At 45.4% G+C, this 22,935-nt stretch overlaps 1 protein-coding gene, 1 pseudogene and 1 gene segment (V, D, J or C); 1 reads left to right on the top strand and 2 right to left on the bottom strand.

The window, feature by feature from the left end:
* Positions 1 to 22,935, bottom strand: part of LOC102260482 — a 31,099-nt gene that overhangs the window by 3,861 nt on the left and 4,303 nt on the right. Inside the window, 1 exon segment of the C gene segment in view lies at positions 748 to 794. Within this exon segment, the coding sequence occupies positions 748 to 794 (47 nt within the window).
* On the bottom strand, positions 7,789 to 11,602 carry PRSS2 (protease, serine, 2 (trypsin 2)). Its single transcript, XM_005862778.1, has 5 exons — positions 11,551 to 11,602; positions 10,317 to 10,476; positions 8,634 to 8,887; positions 8,138 to 8,274; positions 7,789 to 7,997 (listed from the first exon to the last, which is right to left on the bottom strand). The coding sequence occupies exons 1-5, from the start codon at positions 11,588 to 11,590 to the stop codon at positions 7,845 to 7,847; spliced, it is 744 nt and encodes a 247-aa protein (XP_005862840.1). The 5' UTR covers positions 11,591 to 11,602; the 3' UTR covers positions 7,789 to 7,844.
* LOC102247804 lies at positions 12,988 to 14,668 on the top strand (annotated as a pseudogene).

The following is a 22,935-nucleotide window of genomic DNA, read 5'->3' as shown; positions in this document are numbered from 1 at the left end:
AGCGACTGATCATCATGGCCCAGCACAAGCACCCCCCAGTCTGGAGCAGGACCCCATACCTGTCACGGTGAGCCTGGTGCCGACCCCAAAGTAGAGGGGCGAGTTATAGGAACACAACAGTAGATAGCTGTGGCAAAACCCACCAGAGGTCTCCCGACAGAGGGCTAGTCTTAACTCCCTGGGAACCAGAAGCCACCTTTCCTTGCCTGGGTTCATGGCTCTGGACCCAAGGGAGTCTATTAGGAAGAAGACCCAAGCATAAAATGGGGAGAGGAATACCAAGAGGCTCCGGTGGGGCATATCTACCAATGTAAGAAGGAGGATGAACCAGGAGAAGGCTAAGGAGGCAGATTATGCACTTAAAACTGAAACACCCCTCCAGGATAGAAGAGTTCCCTCAGTCCCCTTCCACCAGGGCTGGGAGCAGAGACAAAGTCAGGTCTAAGGGACAGTGGCCCCACCACTTCGGTCCAGTACCTTACCTAGGACAGAGAGTCGAGTCCCATCTCCAAAATGCTGTGGCTGGTTGCTCACAGTACCACAGGAGTGTAAAAAACCCCAGAACCACAGGTCTGGGGCCCTTCCTTCCAGAAGCTCAGTCCACCCAGAACTCCCGGGACTCTAGTCCACTCACCCACACTCTCGGAGCCTGTTCCCTGCTGTGTTCTCAGTCCCTGTCCTCTTCAAGGCATCCTCCTGAAACTCCCACCTTACAACACGCTCTCCCCAGGGAAGCCTTTTACTTACCCAAGACAGACAGCTTGGTTCCACTGCCGAAAAATAGCTTCTCGTTACTTACACAACACTAAAGCCTGGTAAGAAAACTGTCCTTGAGGCTTCACGTTCCTCCTCCTCAAGTTCACCTGCCAGCTCTCCTTCCCTTTTAACTCTGGGAGGTGGAGGGGGGACAACTGTGCCACCAGAAATGCTGTGGTAAGAGGACCCATTCAGCCATGTGAGATCCCCGCTCCTGCGTCCATCCCTTTCTATGTGAGAGACAAACAGCAGGACTACAGCAACTCTACCTCCAAAGGCTCTCCATCTACCTTGGCCATGACGGGGCACCTTCCACGGACTCAGGAGGTGGACAAGGTGAGCCCTTCCTGGCTAAGACTACTTGCCCCTGGGGAGAGGAACCCAGACTTTGGCACAGACAGTCCATTGGGTTACTGGAGATGGAGCCTGGTCCCTCCTGTCTGCATCAAGACAAGACTTCAGATCTTTCCGATGAAAACATGCTTTTACCTAAGCTCCCAAGACAGGCTCCATCTGGGTCCCTGCCTCTTCTTGTAGGCTCCCAGCCCTTCAGCCCCAACTCGCTTAGACTTGCTTACCTACAACAGTGAGCCGGCTGCCTTCCCCAAAATAGAGGGTGTTTCCAGAACACAGCCTCCCGGATCCATTTCAAAACCCCTCTTGTCTGCTGAGCACAGCTGGGATTCCCTTATAGAGTCCCTAGCCTGCTTCAGACACCCTGCATACGCTTCCAGAGCCAGCCCAGTGACATGGGGAAGAGACACAGGGTGATTTCCCATGAAATTCAGAGCAGGGAATATGAGCCTCTGTTGGCTAGGGAAGATGGGCCAATGTCAGAGATCACTATGACCCTCTGGCCTTCTCCCGGCTCCCTCTCCCAGGTAACTACTCAGAGGGGCAGCACCACCTCTCAGGCTCAGCTCTGAGATTACAGGGGACCTCAGGTGGCTGAGTGAATGTGCTCATACAGGGACCTTTCTCTGAACTCGTTCACCGATGTAGAACCTGGGAGCCAGGTCATCTTTTACTGCCCATGTTGTCTGGGTTAGTCCTCCCTCCCCAGAACCCCCTGGAGACCCAGCCTTACCTACGACCATCAGCCTGGTCCCTGGGCCGAAGGTAACATCATAGTTAGCACATCAGAATAGGACCACTCTAAAATGCACACTTTGGACCCACTATCCCCTACCAAGGGCCCAGGAAGATCCAGAGCATATCTTACCTACAACCGTGAGCCTGGTGCCTTCTCCAAAGAAAACTTGGGTGTTCACACAGTGACATGGGGCAAGGAAGAAAACAGAATTGAGGCATGGAGAAGAGGGGCCCTGGCTGGTGTCTGGAAGACTCTGGAATGAGAACTAACTGCCCCCCATCCAAGCTTTATAGGTACTGAACAGAAGAACATATTCAACTTTGACTTCTGAGGTCACGGAGCATGGCTAGATCCATCCAGAGGGCCCCGTGCCCCTTTATCAAATGTCTCAAAGTATGTGGGCTGGAGAGGAGGGAAGGGTCCCAGAACCCAAGATATATCTATCTTCTTTCTTTATAGATTGGGTCACCTCCCATGTACCTTCCCACTGACCTTGTCCTGGGATGAAGGAGTCTCCCTGAGTCCTTCCCCCATAAACCCACTGAGGTGTCCTTCTTACATGTGGGCTCTCTGCCTGGAAGCTTCAGTTCTGATCCAGGCCTGTCCTTATCCTTGGCCTTGGCTGGACAGGTAGACAAGAGTGAGGTGGAGGCATTCTGAACCAAGCCACTCTTGGGCCTGTGACCCTAGAGAAAAGTGGAGGGACTATGGGGTTGGGTCATGCTGAGAGGTTTTTGTAAAGGTTTCCCATAGAGATAAATCACCGTGGCCCCCTGTCCCCACAATGTTTCAGCTTTGTACAAAAACGCCCCTCCCATAGGCCCGCCCCTCAGAGCCAGGAAGAAACAACCAGAGCAGCTGTCCTTTGAGGGTGTTGGAGTTTGGGGGCAGTGGCATCATCCCCTGCCCCATGGTGTGAGGTGGCAAGGTCCAAACCAGGCCAAGGGTCTCCCTCCTCACCCCATACCCTTTCTTCAGGATATTCTTAGCTCCTCAGAGACATGTGTCTTTTTGAGACTGCCTGCCACAGGGCCTGGTTTTCTCCCTAACCTGGTATCCGCCCCTCTTGCAGAGTCTGTCGTCATAGTGGGGAGCCACCCTGCCAGAAAGTGGAACCCCCTTTCTACCCTGGGCCTGCCCCTGAGGTTGTGACACTCAGAGACCACGCCTTTCATCTGAGAATGAGGCCCTAACACCCAGACTCTGTCACTTTGGCCCCACTCCGAACCTCTAGGGTGGTCTGGAGGAGAACTGACCATGAGCTGCCCAGGCTGGGCTTTCCTAGATGTGGCCAAAGTGAGAGCTGTGAGCTCAGCGCATTTCTGAATGGGTGTGGGTGAGGGAAGACCACACCTGTGTTTGTGGAGCTCAGATGTCAGAGGGAGGTCAAGGGAGTCGGGGAAGTGGGTGTGAAGAACTGGAGAAATAGTCTCAGGCACATACAATCATGGCCAGATAATCAGTCAGTCTTCTCCCTCTTCCCTGAAGGGTAGATACATTTAAAGTTGGTAGATATTTTAGATTTCCTGCATGAGATGACCTTGATTAACCTCCAGTTGAGTGGCCTAGATCTCATTTCACTAAATGGAGCTTCCTTTTATCACCTTTCAAACTATGACTAAAAATCTGGGCGGGGGTGGGGCGGGGAGGAAGGGCAGGGGGAAGACAAACTTGACTACATAATGATGACAAACTTACATGGAAAAATATACACAGAATCAAGAAATAAGTGACAATAGGGGACAAACATTTTTAGTCCTCATCAGAAGGACTAATCTCCCCAATATATGATGAACTGCTAGAAATCAGTAAGAAAATAATCCAGTAACCCTATAAAATGGGCAAAGAACAGATGGCTCAGTCATAGGATCCCAATGGTGCTTAACCATAGGGAAAAACATTTACAATGGTAAATGCAAACTAAAATCACATTGAAATGTCGCTTTTCACCAATTTGACAAACTTGAATCATGGAAGAATATTCTATTGGCACCGTGTGGTGAAATATGCACTTTGACATACAGTAGTTTCCTCCTTATCCACGGTTTTGCTTTCCAAGGTTTCAGCTACCTGTGGTCAACCAAGGTCTGAAAATATTAATGAAAAATTCCAGAAATAAACGATTTCTAAATTTTAAATTACATGTTGTCCTGAGTACATGATGAAATCTCATGCTGTCTTGCTCCATCCTTCCCTTTATGTGAATCATCCCTTTGTCCAGTGTCTCCATGCTGTTGATGCTCCCCGCCCCTTAGTCACTTAGTAGCCATCTCCGTTATCAGACCGACTGTCTTGGTACCACAATGCTTGTGTTGAAATAACCCTTATTTTACTTAATAATGGCCCCAAGCAAAAGAGTACTGATGCTAGCAATTTGGATATCCAAAGAGATGCTGTAAAGTGCTTCCTTTCAGTGAAAAGGTGACTACAGTACAATGAGATATTTAGAGACAGACAACATTCATTTAACTTTTATTATAGTATATTCTTAATAGTGTTTTATTTTATTATTAGTTATTATTGTCAATATCTTACTGTGCCTAATTTATAAATTAAACTTTATTGGAGGTATATATGTATAGGAACAAAACATGGTATACACAGGATTTGGTACTGTCCATGGTCTGTCTCAGGCACCCACTGGAGGTCTTGGACTGTATCCTCCATGGATAAAGTGGAGACTACTGTATTGATTGTGGATAGGAGTGCAAAATGACACAACCCTATGGGGAACAATTTGAAAATATCTATACAAATTACAAAAATGCATCTATTTATTCACCCAGAAATTCCACCTATGGAAATTTATCCTTAAATATTATTGAATACAAATTAAAAAACTATTTGCATTATTTGAAATAACAAAACAATTGAGAATAACAAGTGCCCATGGTTTTATGGTTGTGAATTTGCTGAGGAAGCTTGTGAAAAATGCATATTTCTGAGTAGTCCCAGGTACTTATGAATTAAAAATCCTGGGATTGGCTTTACTAATTTGTACTTAAATAAACAATCAAGCATCAAATTACCCTGGATATTTCTATTTCAGTGCCAGGTTTGGACCCACTGCTTGTCCCCTGACATGTAAAGAAACAGGTGTCAGGGTAGAGAACACTAGAGTGCTACCTGGTGGTGTCACAAGTTGGATGCAATAGTGTGGCTCTTAAAATTTAGGGAAAAGAGAGAAAGGGAAGACAGTCTGTTTACTTAACTTAGGGATAGCGGTAGATCTCACACCTATCATAAGCCTGAATAAAAGGTCTTGGGTTGCTTTTATCAGTTGAACTGTAGTAAGACCTAGTCTTTATTCCCTTTCCACATCGAGAAACACTTTTATCACTGTAATGACTTAGTTTGATCTATTTCCGTATATTTTCCTGTCTTATTCACCCCTTTTGCTTACCAATAATTGACCCTCTCAGTAAGTTTCCTTTGGACCATCTAGCTGGGGATCCTCATCCTGACCACCTTACAGAGAATAATACCACTCTGTCTTGGTATCAAAGTTTCTTTTAATTCTGATGGGATTTGCCCCAGTTTTGCCATTCTGTCACATTGTCATATGCAGCTTTTTTGGGGGGTGGGGGAGGGAATAGGGGGAGAGGGGGTAAAAAGAGCTTAGTGCTGAATAAGGTCATTCATCAGTTTGGGCAGCAGGGGGCAGCCTTTCCTTATTTTTTTTTAGACCTAAGTAGCTGCAATCTCAGTGTGGCCACTTGAGGGAGTGAGAAGACTGTGGATAGTGCTCACGGGGACCAGGGGAAAGTGGGGTTACCTGTGTGCCTTTCTCAAGGTGTGTGTTGGCATGCGGGAACGAGATACACAAATAACATCTTATATATGCATAATTCTTGAAACTTTCAAGCATGCGGTTACACTCATGTTAATCTAAAATTTGTCTCCTACTTTCCTCAGATGTAACTGAAACCTGAGGCTAAATAGGTTGCCAACCTCATGTGTGATGCAGAAACAGAGCTGGAATAGGCACCCAGGCCTCCTTACTTAAGGCCTGGCGCTCTGGTAGGTGCTGTTGCCCCTGCGGCCACTGAAGGTCCTGCCCCTCAGGGAAGCCCACCTCCTGGAGCCAGTCTGCCCGGGCCCCCACCCAGGCCCTCCACTGACATCTGTGAGACCTTTAAGCCTCAGTCTCTGTATCTGTGAAATGGGAAGAGTAATAATGTCACCTGCCTCAGGAGTTCCTGTGAGAACTAGATAAGATAGATAATGCCTGTAATGATTAGTGTGGTGCCTGAAATAGTAAAAATGTTAGTTACTACTGTTTTCACCGAGAGTACAGCTAGGAATCTCTCTACCACATTGGTTCTCAAGCTTTAGCTTGCATCAGGATGACTTGGGAGGCTTGCCAAAATGTGAGTTGCTGAGTCCCATCCCAGAATTCCTGACTCAGAAGGTCTGGGGTGGGACCAAGAATTTGCACTTCTCCTAAATACCCAGGTTATGCTGGTGCTGCTGGTCCAGGGACCACACCTGGAGAATCATTCTTCTGGAGGCTCTGTCTTTCTTCAGTACATTTCCCTCCACTCCTAGGTCATAGTTTATTGATTCAATTACTGGGGGCCTATTATATTCTAGGCATTGTTTAATTACTAGATATATCAGGATGAGCAAGGCAAGATTTCTTCCCCAAAGAGCTCACCACCGAATGACAAGGCAGATGGATCTATGTTTACTCAGTGGCATGAGCAGGACTGTGACAGACATCAGTGAGTGTCAGAAGCAGGGTTCCTCACTCAGTCTTGAGGGCCAGAGGCACAGGGGTGAGGGGAAGAATCAGGAACAAGAGGAGTCGGAAAAGACCTTTCTGAAGAGGGTGAAGGGGTGGGTGGGAAGGCCATCGAGTGAGATGGACAGTAGTGTCCAGAGCTAGAGGTCAGAGGTGCATGGCTCGTTGGAGGAACCACAGGGACTTCAGAGCACTGGTGGGGACGGGAGCAGCAGGGAGTGAGGCTGAAAACATCGGCAGGGGCAGAGCAGGAAGGGCCCATCTCCAGGATAAGGAGCTTGGGTTCCACTTGAAAGCTGTGGGAGGTCAGGAGAGGTATTAATCAGGACTTGATGTAATGAGCAGGACCTCTTTGGGTGCAGTGTTAGAAGGTGGACAGAAGACCAGCCCCCTCAGTAAGGGCAGTGATGCAGGGAGTGGGCTGGAGAGATGTTGAAGGGCAGACTTGATGGACCACAGTAGCATGGGAGAGACCGTGAGGCGGGGTAGAGAGAGCATGGCTTTGGGGCCAGGCAAATAAGAATTTGAACCCCTGATCTACCATTTGCTGGACGAGGGACGTGGGTGAACTAACTTCTGCTTTCTTGTCTGTACCACAGAAGTGATATCCACTGCAGAGGGGAGGGTGAAACAACCATGAAATGTCTGTAAGTGCTCCGTACAGTAAATATATGTATTGGTATCATCAGGTGAGATGCACAAAAGGCCAACTTCTCTGGAGCTTGAAGGATGGAGACCCAGGGAAGCCTCTTTTCCCCCCAGACACATGGGCAGATTGTCAGGAAGTAGGGCCCCTTGGGGAGCACACGCTGGCTAAGTGCACGTGACAGAGGGATTCAGAAGAGGCCAAGGTGGATGCACAGGTACTTCCCCAGGTGTGTTCAGTCTGGGTACAGGTAGAGGGAGGAAAGTGCCCGGCACATTGTGCCCACGGGCACACTCTAGCACTGCACTCCAGTGCCAAGGTCAAGGAGCCTCTGACAGCCTTTTGGAAATGTATTTCCTTCTAGAAAACAGGCTCCCCTCACTCCTGCTTATGATTTTGGATTCCATCTTTTTATTTGCTGCTAAACTAGCATGCCAGGGAGCATCTTTGGTAAGTGGGGCACTTGGTATAAAGGCCGGCCAGACCCGGCTGACCTCGGTGGGAGGGTGTTGCCCAGAGCCAGGCAGGGAAGCAGATACAGACATAGGCTTTCAGATCAGTGTCACTTTATTAGCATAGTGATGGCAGGGGGACAGGTGGGATCTTTAGTTGTTGGCAGCCATGGTCTCCTGAATCCAGTCCACGAAGTTGCAGACCCTGGTGTAGACACCAGGCTTGTTCTTCTGGGCACAGCCATAGCCCCAGGAGACAACTCCCTGAAGCTCTCCGTTGCAGACCACAGGGCCACCAGAATCACCCTGGGGAGGAGGAAGGCACAACACATTTTATAAGGAGGGAGAAAGAGGGGAGCACAGCTTATGGCCTTGGGGATTCAAATCCAGCCTCTAGGCAGGCCATGTGGATGGGCAGGGGTCTCAGATTGAGAAAGGACAATCACCTGGCAGGAATCCTTGCCACCCTCGAGGAAGCCGGCGCACACCATGTTGTCGGTGATCTGTCCGGGGTATGCGGCTTCACACTGCTCCTGGGCCAGCAATGGGGCATCCAGGCACTGCAGCAGCTCAGGGTAGTTGACTTTGAGGAACAGGAAGAGATAAAGGAAAGGAGAAATGAGAGTCAGGCCAGGATGGAGGATGGTAATCTGGGACTGTCCCCAAGAACCTAAGTCCCAGCAAGAATCAAGGCGATTCAGTTCCCAGAATGGTCACTGCTGAGCCCCTCCCTGGAGGTGAGAATGGCAAGTGCTATGCTTGTCCTATTCTGGGTCAACTCCTCAAGACTCTGCATCTCTCTGGCCTCCAGGACGGAGCCTGAGGGTGGTGGACACTTGACATTATTTGCAGACTGGATGCCGAGGGGGCTGAGCTCAGGCAATGCTCCATTCTGGGAAACATTTGGAAGTCAGAGAGTGAAGAAGTGAGGACCCCACTCACTGCCAGAGCTCAGGGTGTTGCCCCAGCCGGAGATGAGACACTGGGTGCCAGCTGGTGCACAGGAGGTGGGCAGGGAGACAGTGGACACCCGGGAACTGATGACCGCAGGGGAGGACAGCTTGATCAGCATGATGTCATTGTCCAGGGTCCAGCTGTTGTAGCGGGGGTGGCGGATGACCTTGGCAGAGTTGATGAACTGCTCATTCCCCTCCTCGACCTCGATGTTGTGCTCTCCCAGCCTCACCTGGATGCGACTGTTGGGAGAAGAGAACTGAGGACCTTTTCGCACATCCCCACTCTTTCCTGGGATACCCAGCTCCCTGCTCATGGTGTGTTGGGGGTTAAAGCAAATAGCAGTTAACATTGAAAAGAGACATGGGAAGGGCAATGGACTTTGATAGTCAGCAGGGCTTAATATCAGCACAAGTTTTGCTCCTGCTGTGATTGCAATGGCTCCAGGCGATTTCCCGACCTGATAATCCTTACTTCATTTACCAAACTCTACCTTTGATCTGCCTGTATTCATTGTTAAAGGGCAAATGTGTATTCAAAGTGAATAAAAAGCTGACTAGGCCAGAACTTGGTGTGCCTCTTCATGAATGAGGTTTCCACCTGCCCCCCCGCAATGCCTTCCAAATTCATATTTTTTGTATAGTGTATCTATTATGTCGTCGGCCCTCCTTCAAGTTATTCTGAACCCACTGCGAAGGTTATGGAAATGGTGGGGCTGTGCCCATGCACAGGGCAGCAGAGGGGTGGGAGGCAGTATAGTTGAGACACCAAGGGCCTTTCTGCTTCAGATGTAGGTGTTAGTGGAGCTGGGATGGGGTGAAGGGGTCCAACTGCAGTGGCTCCTCAATCTGCTTTTCTAGCTGTGCCCCCCAACCCATGCCTCCAATGTCATGGGCACAGATGAGCTTCTTGAAGCCCCAAGGCATTGCTCACCCTCTGTTACTTTGCTATGTACAGCGGTGACTTTTGCTCCCTCCCTGATCTGGTAAGCACTATCGTTCTGGATGATATAATCCAGTGGGTCTCAAAGTATGGCCCCAGGACCTTGTTAGACATGCAAAGCCTTGGTTCTCACCCCAGACCTACTCAATCAGAACCTCTGGGGGTGGGATCTAGCCACCCATGGTCCAGCAGATCCACCAGGCGATTCTCACCCACACTCAGTTTTGAGAACCCTTGCTCTAGGCAGTGATTCTCAGCTCTGCTATAGAATAGAATCACCAGAGGCAGAGAGCGTTCAAAACACCAACATTTAGACACCTCTTCCTGAACAGTCTGAATTAATTACCTTGGGACAGGGCCCAGGCTTTTTTCTTTTTCTTTCTTTCTTTCTTTCTGTTTTTTGTTGTTGTTTTTTTACATTTCTTAGGTGTTTTTATGTGCATCCACTGGCAAAGGTTACTTGTATGAAGTCCTTGCCTGTTTCCCAGTTGGGCTTTCTACCCTAAATAGCCTCTTTCTGCTCTCATGACTGTAGCTCTGGCTGTTGTATTTATTTATTTGGGGTGTCAGAGTCTTCCTACATGTGTCTCTCATCACCCCCATGCCTGGGCATCAGCTGTCATTGACAACTTCTCCTCTCTATGGTCCTTCTCCCCACCCTCCCCTAGACTGAACCAAGCTCTCCAAGAGCCCCCTCTGTGGGTTTTGCCATCAGGGCCCAGCACTTACGGCATGTAGCAGTGAGCCGCAGACACCACCCACTGGTCATTGATGAGGGATCCACCACATAAGTGGGAGCCATCGTTCAGGGACACCTGGTAGGGGACAGAATTCTCCTGGCAGGTGTAGCCCCCGACGATCTTGTCATCGTCATCAGTGGAGAAAGCAACTTGAGTGGAGACAGGAAGGAGAAGCTAATTCAGCAGGATGTTAGAAGGTGTAGCCTGAGCACGTGGCTGGGTCATACTAATTAAGATTCCTTCATAAGCACAGAGATGACGGGCAGCAAGGATGGGCAGTGAGGACACACTGCCATCCCCAGTCTGTGCAATGGATGTGGTTCTCCTGAGCCTCTCCTTGTGTCTGCAGGGCACATAGCTAGGTACCCTGCAGGGATCCAGCCCAGACCTCTACAGGGGCAGCAGGAGAATGAGGACACAATAAACATCCTCAGAGTGCCCTCAATGTGATACAACTCAGAATGTGGTGTTCTCACCCATTGAATGCTTCTCTCTTGCTCAACATCACTCATCTGCTCCCCACGACTATCAGAGCCCTTGAGGATCAGGATGAGCTGGCCCAACAAGGAAAACCTCCTGGCTCAGTCACTCTGACTGCACCAGCTTCTCCCATAGTTCAAATCGGCACAGAGAGGCCAGGGAGAGGAGCCCCCACACCCAATGGATGGGACAAAGTTAGGCCCTGTTATTGGCTGATAGAATCATGATTCTCAACCTTGGCTTTACACCTGAGACCTTAAAATTACCTGGAAAACTTAAAAATTTAATGCTCAGGCCACACCTTAGGCCAAAGAAGTCAGAATTTCTAGAGCTAGGAATCGGGCATGAATGTACTTTCAGTCTCTGTAGGTTGTGTATCTGGGGTTAAGAATAGCCACAGTGGTAATACCTTAATCAATATAAAAAAAATAGCCAGAGTGCAGCTCACCCAGAGTTGTCAGAGCTAAGCCTCAAGACCACTGGTCAATTTAATAGACCAGTTTCACCTCACCTCCCTTTCCAGCCTCTCTACTAAAAGCCTGAGATGAATGGATGATGGAGCTGAGAGTGGGTCATCCAGAAGGTGAGAGAGGTAAGGCTTAAAGAGAGCCCAGGAATGGGATAGAGGGGTGTTAGACAGGGGAGAGAGAACATCAGAGCACAGGTAAATAGGAGAGGCACCAAGGTGGTGCAAATTGTATTTCTGCCAGGAGACAGGGCCTGAAGCAACACATGGAACTCACCAGCGGCTCCCACAAAGGCAAGGATCAGGAGTGGATTCATGGTGGCAGAAGTAGAACTGTGTTGGTGGTGGAGAGCCTTTATACCTCCCGAGGTGAGGGTGGTTGGCCTCCACTACTCCCTGTGCAAACACACCTGCAGCTTTCCCTTTCCCAGGGTCTTGGATCAACTCTGCTATTTTTGGCCACTCTGTGGGTTTGTGACCTACAGGTGATTAGAACATTTACCTTCTGAGGGCAGAGAGGAAGAAGACCTGGTGATTCATAGAGGTATTCCAGGATGAGGAGAACAGGGGAAGCCAAGCCCCACATACAACATCTGGGCCTTCTTAGGCTAAGAGGATGAGGTTTAGGAGGAGAAGAGCAAACTGGGCCCTTAGAAATTTTCTGACCTCATGGAGATTTATTTAACTGACTGTAAGGAAGGGCTGATATTGGTCATAAAGGTGGCTGCTCAGTATCCTGGAGTCCCTGAGAGGAAAGAAGTCTTCTCTAAGTTTCTATATGTGAGCATGAAGACCCATTCTCAACTCTAAATCAGTATGCAGGAGGGTCAAATCCAAGGCTTTGAGGAACCAGGTTTGTAACATGAAGGGGTGATGAGAAGGAAGAGGCTGCGTCCCTTGGAATTCTGGGCTTTCAGCTGGCTCTCCTGCTTATCAAAGCCTATGGAGGAGGGTATTTGGAAGGTGGAAAGGGCAAGGGTTAAATTGGTGTCACCAGGTACATTTGGGGGACAGAAGACCACATTCCTCCTCTTCTTCACTATCAGGACCTTGGCCTTTCTCACCACTCACCTTATTTTAGGGTCTCTTTAAGCAGCCTCCTGGTTGCCATGGGAATCTATACTAACAGTGATGAAAATTGCCTCAATTGCTAAGAGCTGACAGTTTGAGCTAGAATTATGTGCAATCAGATTTTGGAAAGGGTTTGGACAATGATAAAATTGGGTTCTGATCAGAAGATTAGCAGTAGGTAGAAGAATTAGCACATGATAAAGGAGCTAAGTATTGGGTGATCAATAACAAAGATGCAGTGTGTGTGGGGGTGGTGGGGCGGTGGGGAGTGTCTGGAATTTTCTATTTTAGATGCAATGGCACTACTATGCTGGGATCCATATAGAGTGAATCTTCCCAGAAAATGATTTCAATTTGGGACCTTCCATGGCCACCAAGACACAGTTCTGTAATTTATTGAGGCAAAACCTGGCCAGAGGGGTATAGAGATGGAAGTAGTCTGTGTCTGAGTCTATGTGAGCCTGGTTGAGGGGCCCTCAGATGAAGAGACTTCTCAGTTCCTCTGAGCTCAGGGTTAGTGGTGGGGCAGGAGTGGGCAGAGTTCATTGAATTCTATGAAAGGTAGAAATGAGTAAATATTCTGGAGATGAAGAACCAAATGAGAAAAACTCAGAAATGGTGAGATAGAAAGTAGGTTAGAGGGATGGAGGAACTGAAAACCAGAGTGAATGGGGGAAATGCCAATGTGAGACCCATGGGTTAAGAGGGGCCCATGGGGTGTCTTCTGGTCCAGTGTCTGACATGACTGGAAGCCAGCTTCTCCTTACCAGGAGACCCACTGCTCAGAGCCCTCCCCTCTCCTCACTGCACACCCTCTAACCTCTGATGGGTTTATATCCAGGTGGGAATACTGCTATATTTGTATAGTGCCTGACAGTTTTTAAAGGGCTTTAGGTTTTCACACACACCATGCTGATTTTCATTTGGGTTGAGTTTCAAGTTAAACTTTTCACAAATGTTTTAATTGTGAGTTATGCAGAACAAAATTATCTCCATTTATAGAAGATGAGACTGAGAATCAGAAAGGTTCTGTCTCGCCTGATTATACAGATCTGAAAATGGTCTCAGGCCTACAGGAAGACATGGGAAGTGTAGAGAAGCATGAGAATCATGGCTGGTGGATCTAAGAGAATGTTTATTTGGGATCAAGTCAGAGGGCAAGCTCCATCCTGATCCCTCCTGATGCTTGTCTTCCTGGCAGAAATAGAAGATGTAATTAACCTTCCACTCCTGGAGGCTAAAGCAAACAGCGGTTAGCATAAAAATGCAAAAAGAAACATTGGAAGACCAATGGACTTTGATATTCAGCTGGGTTGAAAATCAGCATAAAACTGCCCTGCTGTGGGCTCAATGGCTCAACGAAATTTCCTAACCTGATAATCCTTACATTGTTCATCAAACTTTACCTTTGACTGCCTGTATTGCATTGCTAAAGGGCAAATGTGTATTCAAGTGAATAAAAATCGGACCAGGCCAGAGGTTGGTGTGTCTCTTCAAACTGGAGCTGAGGAACCAGACCCCGGCAGCTGTTCAAGAACTTGTCCTGGACAATTGCAAATCAGATGATGGGAAAACTGAGGGCTTAACAGCTGAATTTGTGAACTTAGAGTTCCTCAGTTTAATAAATGTAGGCTTGATTTCAGTTTCAAATTTCCCCAAACTACCAAAATTGAAAAAGCTTGAGCTCAGTGACAAGAGAATCTCTGGATGTTTGGACATGTTGGCAGAAAAACTTCCAAATCTCACACATCTAAATTTAAGTGGAAATAAACTGAAAGATATCAGTACCTTGGAACCTTTGAAAAAGTTGAATGTCTGAAAAGCCTGGATCTGTTTAACTGTGAGGTTACTAACCTGAATGACTACTGAGAGAGTGTCTTCAAACTCTTGCCCCAGCTGACCTACCTGGATGGCTATGACCAAGAGGATGGAGAAGCTCCTGACTCAGATGCTGAGGTGGACTGTGTGGATGAAGAAGAGGATGATGAAGAAGGAGAAATGAGGAGGACGAGGAGAATGAGGATGGTGAGGAAGAAGAATCTGATGATGAAGATAAAGACGAAGATGTATAAGGAGAAGAGGATGAAGATGAAGTCAGTGGGGAGGAAGAAGAATTTGGACATGATGGAGAAGTTGATGAAGATGAAGATGAAGATGATGAGGATGAGGATGAAGAGGAAGAAGAAAGCGGGAAAGGTGAAAAGAGGAAGAGAGAAACAGATGATGGAGAAGATGTTAAGAACCCAAATAATCTGCAAAAAAAAAAAACACCCCAAAAGAACTGTTCAGTATTGGTTGGACTGCTCATCATATGGATTTGGTAGCTGTTTTAAAAAAATAGGTAGCTGTGATACAAACCCCAGGACACCCACCCACTCAAAGAGCCAAAGAATAGTTCCTGTGACATTCCGCCTTCCTCTATTTAGTCCCTTTTGGAAATTCACCACCAAGCTTGGGGACTGCACCCTAACAACATTGAAAGCGTTCTTAGGTTTTCATGTAAGACTCTTGCTGTATCATAGCGTGGATAGCTATGATTGGTGAATCAACCAGCTGTGGCTACCAGTTACACCAAGACTGTAACACATTTTTACTTTCTGTACAACAAAGAAGCTTTGTAAATAAAAATCTTAACATTTTGGGGAAAAAAAGAAAGAGGCACCACCTGGCCCCAATGCCTTCTAAATTAATACTTCTTGTATAGTATTTTCATTGTGCATCAGCCCCTCCTTCAGATCCTGAACACTGCCATGAAGGTCGCAGCATTCCACCTGGCACCTGGTCTCAGAGCCTTGCCTTGCCATGACCTGTACTCCACTAGGACACTTCTAAGGCATGTATGACACACCTCTCTGTGCTCACAGGTAGCTGACCCAGGTTTATCCAGGTTATGGAGCCTCAGTAATAGGGGCTTGTCCTGAAACATCACCTAATATGCTATTTATTTGTATCCCTTGTTGTGGGGTCTTCATAGAAAGTCCTGGTTTAGAGAATAAGGAGAAATTCTTGCTGTGGATACCAACATGACCTGGGAAAGTATTGGGGAGGTAATTTATCCTTGGTAGAATATAGGAAATTATTTTTGGGCAAGGGGAAACATTTTGTTATTGGTGCTTACAGCTCTGACACTGTCTAAAAGGGAACACCCAAGACCTTGGGAATTTTCTGTGTCTAAACCCTTAAAACTAGGCTCCCTTTGATATTTTGTGCTCCTTAGAATAAAACATCACAACCACACAGACTATGAGGTCAGTTTTATTCAAAGTAGCAGGAACCACCCTATAGACAGAGAAGATAGCTATAGGTGGAGACTGTTGCATCATACTCTAGGCTCAGATGTGTAGCATGGATTCAGGTCTGTGGGATGGATTCAAGTCCTCCTTTGCTTCAATTCAATTTGGATAAGTCTATACAGCTCTTGGTACTTTTCAATGTGAACCTTGGATTCCTTTGTCTATTTCTTTAAGACATTCTATTAGTTCATATTTAGTGCTTAGCATATCAAACCATTGTCTTTTAATTATGATAATATGAAATAGTTTTTATGTGCTTACTATACAACCACTGTATGATAATATGAAATAGTTTTTATGTGCTTACTATACAAACACTGTGTGAACCTTTCAAGGACCTTTTTAAAAATTTTTATTATCATAGCTACTTATGGGGTTGCCCATTTTATAGATGCCAAAATGAGATTTATAGAGGTGAAGTAACTTCCTCAAGGTCACACAGCCTGTCATTTGTAGAGATGAATGGTAGCATGGTAGTCTGACTCTAGAATCAGCCTGCTTAAACATATAAATTTTGGCTCCCCTTCCTTTTATTCAATGCTCAGTACAGTCTCATGAGGTAGGCAGGAGGTATAGTTTTCTTCCTTTTACCAATGAGAAATCTAAAGCTCAAAGGTTGACTTCATCAAGGTCACCTGGTTAAGGAATAAACAGATGACACCTCTTTAAGCTAAATTCATTTCCATTGTGTTGCCACATATTAGATTCTTTCAGACCTCCCAATAGTCTGAGAAGTAGATTTTGGTCAGATTACAAATAACTAATTTCTTCCTTTTAAATCCCCCGCCCCCACCCCCCAACTCAGTTATTTCTTCTCAGCTCATAATCAACAATCAACTCCTCCTTGGGCCTCAGTCTCCTTCATCACTCTCCAAACAGATTGTCACATTCCGGGCTATCTTTCTTCCAATCTCCCAGCTCCTTTCTTCCTCCATTATTTTTCTAAACTATATCTTTTTCCTTTATCCAATAAGGACTATTTTCTTGAATACCTTATCCTGAAGGTCACTGAATCTGGATAGTGGCGAAGCCCTCTGTGTGATCCAGAAAAATCCAAGAGTGAGAGAGACATGGAGGCATAGACAGGTTGGTTGGCTAAATGGAGTAGCCTCTGCTCCTCCCCTAATCCCATCCTATCCCCCACCTTGAAGCCAGGGAGCACAAACATGTTTTATGCCCAGAGGGAACATTTGAATATTTTATATATTCTTTAGGCCTTTATGGAGGGGTGAATAGGGAAGTGGATTGAGGTTATTTTTTAATGTAAATATAGATTGGTCTCTATACTATAATGGTCTTTCTGTTCACATTTCAGTCACTCTTTGTCCCATCCTTGGACCTACTAGAATTGCTTAAGTGACTCCCAAGGTTATTGGAGAATAAGCAGAAGAAATCGAGCCCTAACCAGTTTGGCTCAGTGGATAGAGCGTCGGCCTGCAGACTGAAAGGTCCCAGGTTCAATTCTGGTCAAGGGCATGTACCTTGGTTACAGGCACATTTCCAGTAGGAGGTGTGCAGGAAGCAGGTGATCGATGTTTCTAACTCTCTATCACTCTCCTTTCCTCTTTGTAAAAAATCAGTAAAATATATTTACAAAAAACAACAGAAGAAATTGGGAGAGAGCCTAGGAGGACTACCCATGTGGGCCATTGTTATTGTAGCAGCCATGACTTCTCCCATGATACTCAGAGTTTAATGAGTAACATGTGCATTTATTTTCCAGTTCATATTCTATCCAGATTGAGTCCCACAAGCCCAGCTTGGTGATAAGCCAATTGGGCTCCCTCCACTCATTTGGCTCATAAAACTCTAGACCACCAGTTCTCAACCTGTGGGTCACGACCCCTTTGGGGGTCGAACGACCCTTTCACAGGGGTCGCCTAAGACCATCGGAAAACACATATATAATTACATATTGTTTTTGTGATTAATCACTATGCTTTAATTATGTTCAATTTGTAACAATGAAAATACATCCTGCATATCAGATATTTACATTATGATTCATAACATTAGCAACATTACAGTTATGAAGTAGCAACGAAAATAATTTTATGGTTGGGGGTCACCACAACATGAGGAACTGTATTAAAGGGTCACAGCATTAGGAAGGTTGAGAACCACTGCTATAGGCCAACCCATTCAGGAGTATATGCAAAAGGCTCTCAGGTCCAAAAGGGAGTGCTCTGTCCACACAGGCACCAACCAACACAGTTTCCATTTGAAGACCCTCCACTTCAGGGCCACTGTGTTTGAGCAGGTTCTGGGATTACGTATCTAGAACCCATAACATCTTTCCCTTTCCCAGCCTTGGAGACAGCAGAGGGCCTGGAACATGTTGTTGGGCCATCTTTGTATCCAGATATAAAGGTCAAAGCATCCGTTCCCTCCCTGTTAGAACAATCTAGTTCATTTTCTTATGGGCTGACATTATCTACATTCAAATGCTTTTCTAGAGTTTTTCTCCAAGGAAGTCCATACAGCTTGGTGAATTTTCCTCTATTTCTGAATTATATTTCTCTACTAGTGTATTAGTTTGCTAAAGCTGCCATAACAAAATACCACAGAATGGGTGTCTCAAACAATGGAAATTTATTTTCTCACAGTTCTGGGAACTAGAAGTCCAAGATCAAGGTATTGGTAGGATTGTTTTCTCCTGAGGCCTCCCTCCTTGGTTTGCAGATGGCTACCTTCTCACAGTGTTCTCACATTACTTTTCCTCTGTGAGCATAACCCTAGTGTTCTCTCCAAGTATGTCCTAATCTCTTGTGATATGGACACCAGCCAGATTGGATTAGGGCCCACCCCAATGGTCGTGGTTTAATTTAATTAGCTTTTTCATGACCCTGTCGCCGAATTTTGAAGGACCACAACTCATCCATAACACTCAGTAAATAGTTATTGAATTCCCGTGATGTTGTTGTGTTTTTTTCTAAGCTATAAGAAAAGAGCGATGCAGAAAATAGAAAAGGTGCTTGCTTTAGTGGCATTAATGTGTATTTGTGTTTACAGCAATGGGAGATGGACAATAAATAAGAATATGTCTATTATGTATATATAGCATATATATTTCTATCAGATAATGGTGATTAGTAAGGATTAAAATAGGATAAAGTGATAATCAATGTAAGTGACTGGTGGTTGGGGCAACAGTGCTGTATTAGGTAAGGTGGCCAGGAAAGATCTTTTTGGGAAGGTGATATTTGAGTTAAAATCTGAATAAGAAGGAGTCAGTCATGTGAAGGTGGGGAAAAGAGGATTTTGTTATTGCCTGCTGAGTCTGTAAGAGAAATAAACCAAAACACAACCATTGCTTTTTAAATGAAATAACCCTGTCATCTAGCATACGGTTTTTACCTTGCCATTGGTTTTGACTTAAAACTGATATATAAAGGATGGTTAGCCCTGGGTGAGTGGCTCAGTTGGTTGGAGCATCATCCCATACACCAAAGGGTTGTGGGTTCGATTCCCAGTCAGGGCATATACCTAGGTTGCGGGTTTGATCCCCAGTTGGGGTATGTACGGGAGGCAAATGATTGATGTTTCTCTCTCCCTTCCTCTCTCTCTAAAAATCATTAAACAATTTTTAAAAAGGATTATCATTAATACATTAAAATATTATTATAGAAGTTGATATAAGGTATTTTTAATATAACATGGTGTTCATGAAATATTGATGGGTTAAGAGAATAAATTATAAAACAGTATGTATGATATGATCTAACTTTTTTTAAATGCATGATTTAAATTCTCATTTTAGCCCTGGCCAGTATGGCTCAGTTGGTTGAGTGTCATCCCATGTACAGAAAAGTTGCCAGTTAGATTCCTGGTCAGAGCACATGCCAGGGTTGCTGGCAATTGATGTTCCACTTTGACATCATGTTTCTCTCTCTCTCTCTCCCCCTCTCCCTCTCCTTTCCTCTCTTTCTGAAACTCAATAAAAATATTTAAAAGTTCTCATTTTAATAATCTCTGTATATCACAATACCATTCATTTATTTTGCAATTAAAACAGCTAAAACTATTGTAATAATAAATAAAACTTTCCCAGAAAGGGCAATAGCTAACCTCAGGAAAGGAATTGCTAAGGTACAATTTCATGTATTACAGTGAGAAATAAATTTAGGTAGTAACTAAGTTGCATGTTTTGTCTCTCTGAGGCACAGTGTTATGTAGTTTATATGGGTAATTTCATCCCATTCTTATAGCAAACCCTCCTACCTCATTTTGTGGGTTTCATTATTATCGTCATTTTACACATGTGGAGATATATAAATGAATTGTGTAACCCTTTCAAAGTTAGATCCAGTGATCAAGCAATAGAACCAAATTTTAAACTCAGGTCTGTCTGATGCCAGAATTCAAGCTTCTAGCCAGTGTTTTAATGCTTCTTAGGAGAAACCTGTGTTGTCGTATAGAAAGGTGCTCACAGCCCGACTTATCTGCACGTGAATTTGCCCATTTCTTGGGGAAATGGGAGCATGAGGCAGTTAGGGAAGCTGGCACTGGACCCACTAGATCAGTGGTCGGCAAACCGCGGCTCGCGAGCCAAAGAGGCTCTTTGGCCCCCTGAGTGTGGCTCTTCCACAAAATATCACGTGCGGGCGCGAATGTACAGTGCGATTGAAACTTCATGACCCATGCGCAGAAGTCGGTTTTCAGCCTGGGCGAGTCTATTTTGAAGAAGTGGCGTTAGAAGAAGTGGGGGGTGTTGGTCAGTTGGGCGACAGGAGATGCGGTGTGGGGGAGGTGTGCTTGATTCATGCAGGAGTTGAGTGAACCAGTCAGTCAGCAGTCTCATGTGCAGTGGTTAGTGCTAGTCGCTTCCACAAATCGCACACGGGTGACAAAAGATCGACGAAACAAATATACAAGACGAGTGTGGATGGGAGAGTTGGAAGGGGTCGACCTCAGTGAACGTACCTCAGTCAGATTGAGGACGCTTTTAGCAAAGGCCAGCTTAGGAGTACCCTAATTAAGTTAATAATAATGTACCTACCTATATAGTTAAAGTTTAAAAAATTTGGCTCTCAAAAGAAACTTCAATCATTGTACTGTTGATATTTGACTCTGTTGACTAATTAGTTTGCCGACCACTGCACTAGATCCAATAGACTCATATGTGGATCCCAGAGGCCCCCGAATTAGTATGTGTGAAAATTGGGCAAGACCCACTGGACGTTGTAGTAAACTAGGAGTGAGACGGAAATCATTTCTGTATGAAGCCAGGATATAGGAAGGGCTACACGTTTAATGAAAGGACAAATCAACAAAATAATTCCACAGGCAGTTAACAAGAAGTATTATTTTTCCTGGTTTGGCTTTGGGTGGAGGATTTAAAAAGTTTCCTCTAAATATTCATGGTGTTGTGTTATCAGCCCTTCAGGGTTTGGGATAGACATTGTATGATCGAGAAGATACACACTGAGAATTATAAAACCAAATGATATCAGATATATTGCATCCCAATTGTTTGATAGAGGCAGAAATAGATATTTCCCGGAAAACCTCCCAGTAGCCACCTTTCATGTCTGTGGATAGGCCCTCTAGCTAGTCCCACACATTTTCTCTCCATCTCAGTCTACACATTCATACTCATACCTACCCACAAACACACAAACATCTGTCTCTGCCTGACAGCTGTGGTTTCCTCCCTCCAGCTTGCCAAAATTCTGAATAAATGCATAATATCCTTAGATAAATAACTTCAAAAAACACAAGGAGCAAGGTGCTTTCAAAAATGACCGCTCCTATTTGTAAAAGACCCAAGTAGAGTTCTTAGTAATGGAAATTTATATAATTTAATTTAAAGAATCAATTGAAAGGTTAAATAGCTTATTGAAGCTGAGGTGTGAATTAGTAAACTGGAGAGCAGGTCTAAAGAAATTACCCACAATGTAGCACAGAGAAGCAAAAGGAGGGAAAATGGGAATGAATAGACTAGAATATGATAGAGTGAAAGTTGAACAAGGAGTAGGTCTACACTTCAGGCCATCTCTTCTTCTATAAAATTATGGGCTGAAGTTCTGGCCCATCTGAGGATTACTTTTCACCACTACCATCAGAAACACACTGTATTAAACTGTAATGAGCGTTCTAGAACACAGTGCAAATTTATCCCATGAAGCCTTGGGTATGAATTGAGGGGTCAAGGTGTGTGAAATAGGAGTGGGTACTCTGAGACTGAGACGTGCTCTTGAAATTAAATTGTCCCTTCTTCCAGCTATGCTTGAGTCTGGTCTTGGTTATATATTTCCCACGTATCTCAGAAAACTCTGTGCATGTTCAGCTTTCCAGTGCTGCTGATCAGATGACATCCAGTTCTGAATGTGGGATGAGGCATTCGGTCAAAAGCCTGGAGCAGGTTTTCAAAGGACAACAAGTTATTGGCAGGTGGAAAAAGTATGGCTTTCCACCAAAACTCTTTGCATCAGCCTTGAGGAATGCCTAGGGCTTCACAGAGCATCCCAATTGGCCTCAGGTACTTCAAGAACAACTGAGCCTGCGTGGTGTCTGGCCCAGGTGGCAGGGCCGCTTTCATCCCAACCTTGTTTCTGCTACACAACTCTCTTGTGCCCATCCAGGGCCAGCCTTACAGATGATATAGTAACAGACCAGAGCAGCACACCCAACTGCAGTATATGTTAATTCCAAAGTCCATAGAAGCCCACGAATTACTGCACTTCTTATTGCATAGTAGATGGTAATAAGACTTATCTCTCATATTAGAGGGGAAATTCTGACATGTCCCACACATCTGGACTACTTAAAAACTCACCAATGTGGCAGGTCCCTGAACTTTTGCAGATTTTACATTGTTCTGGTCTGCATATGTCATATACTGAGGCATCTAGAGTGCTTTATAATTTCTATTCACAAAGAACAATCAGCATAATACCATGAGTGCAATGGGCCAGTATGCTATCAAGATGACTAAGGGCCTTCTGAACTATATTGATAGAGAACAGGCTAAATATAGCATTGAGAAGAAATAGTTAAAGAGTATTTCTGAACTTGTCACTTGAAGGCAAACTATATTTGTTTGTCTTTACTGAGCATTTCTAAGCACTCTTCTGGAGGAATTTATCTTCAGGCTCCCAGTAGCCACCTTTCATGTCTGTGGATAGGCCCTCTAGCTAGTCCCACACATTTTCTCTCCATCTCAGTCTACACATTCATACTCATACCTACCCACAAACACACAAACATCTGTCTCTGCCTGACAGCTGTGGTTTCCTCCCTCCAGCTTGCCTCGACAGAGCTCATCTGGATGAGAACTGGGGAGGAGGGAGATGGGC

The sequence above is a fragment of the Myotis brandtii genome, unplaced genomic scaffold (genome assembly GCF_000412655.1).
Source record: "Myotis brandtii unplaced genomic scaffold, ASM41265v1 scaffold168, whole genome shotgun sequence".
NCBI classification, from domain to species: Eukaryota; Metazoa; Chordata; class Mammalia; order Chiroptera; family Vespertilionidae; genus Myotis; species Myotis brandtii.
This window is presented reverse-complemented; position numbering and strand designations above follow the sequence as displayed.

Coding starts and splice junctions, on each gene's coding strand:
- PRSS2 (XM_005862778.1), bottom strand. CDS start 11,590: ATGAATCCACTCCTGATCCTTGCCTTTGTGGGAGCCGCTG. Junction 10,477..11,550: donor TGCCTTTGTGGGAGCCGCTG/GTGAGTTCCATG, acceptor TCTCCACTCAAG/TTGCTTTCTCCACTGATGAC. Junction 8,888..10,316: donor GCGGCTCACTGCTACATGCC/GTAAGTGCTGGG, acceptor TTCTCCCAACAG/TCGCATCCAGGTGAGGCTGG.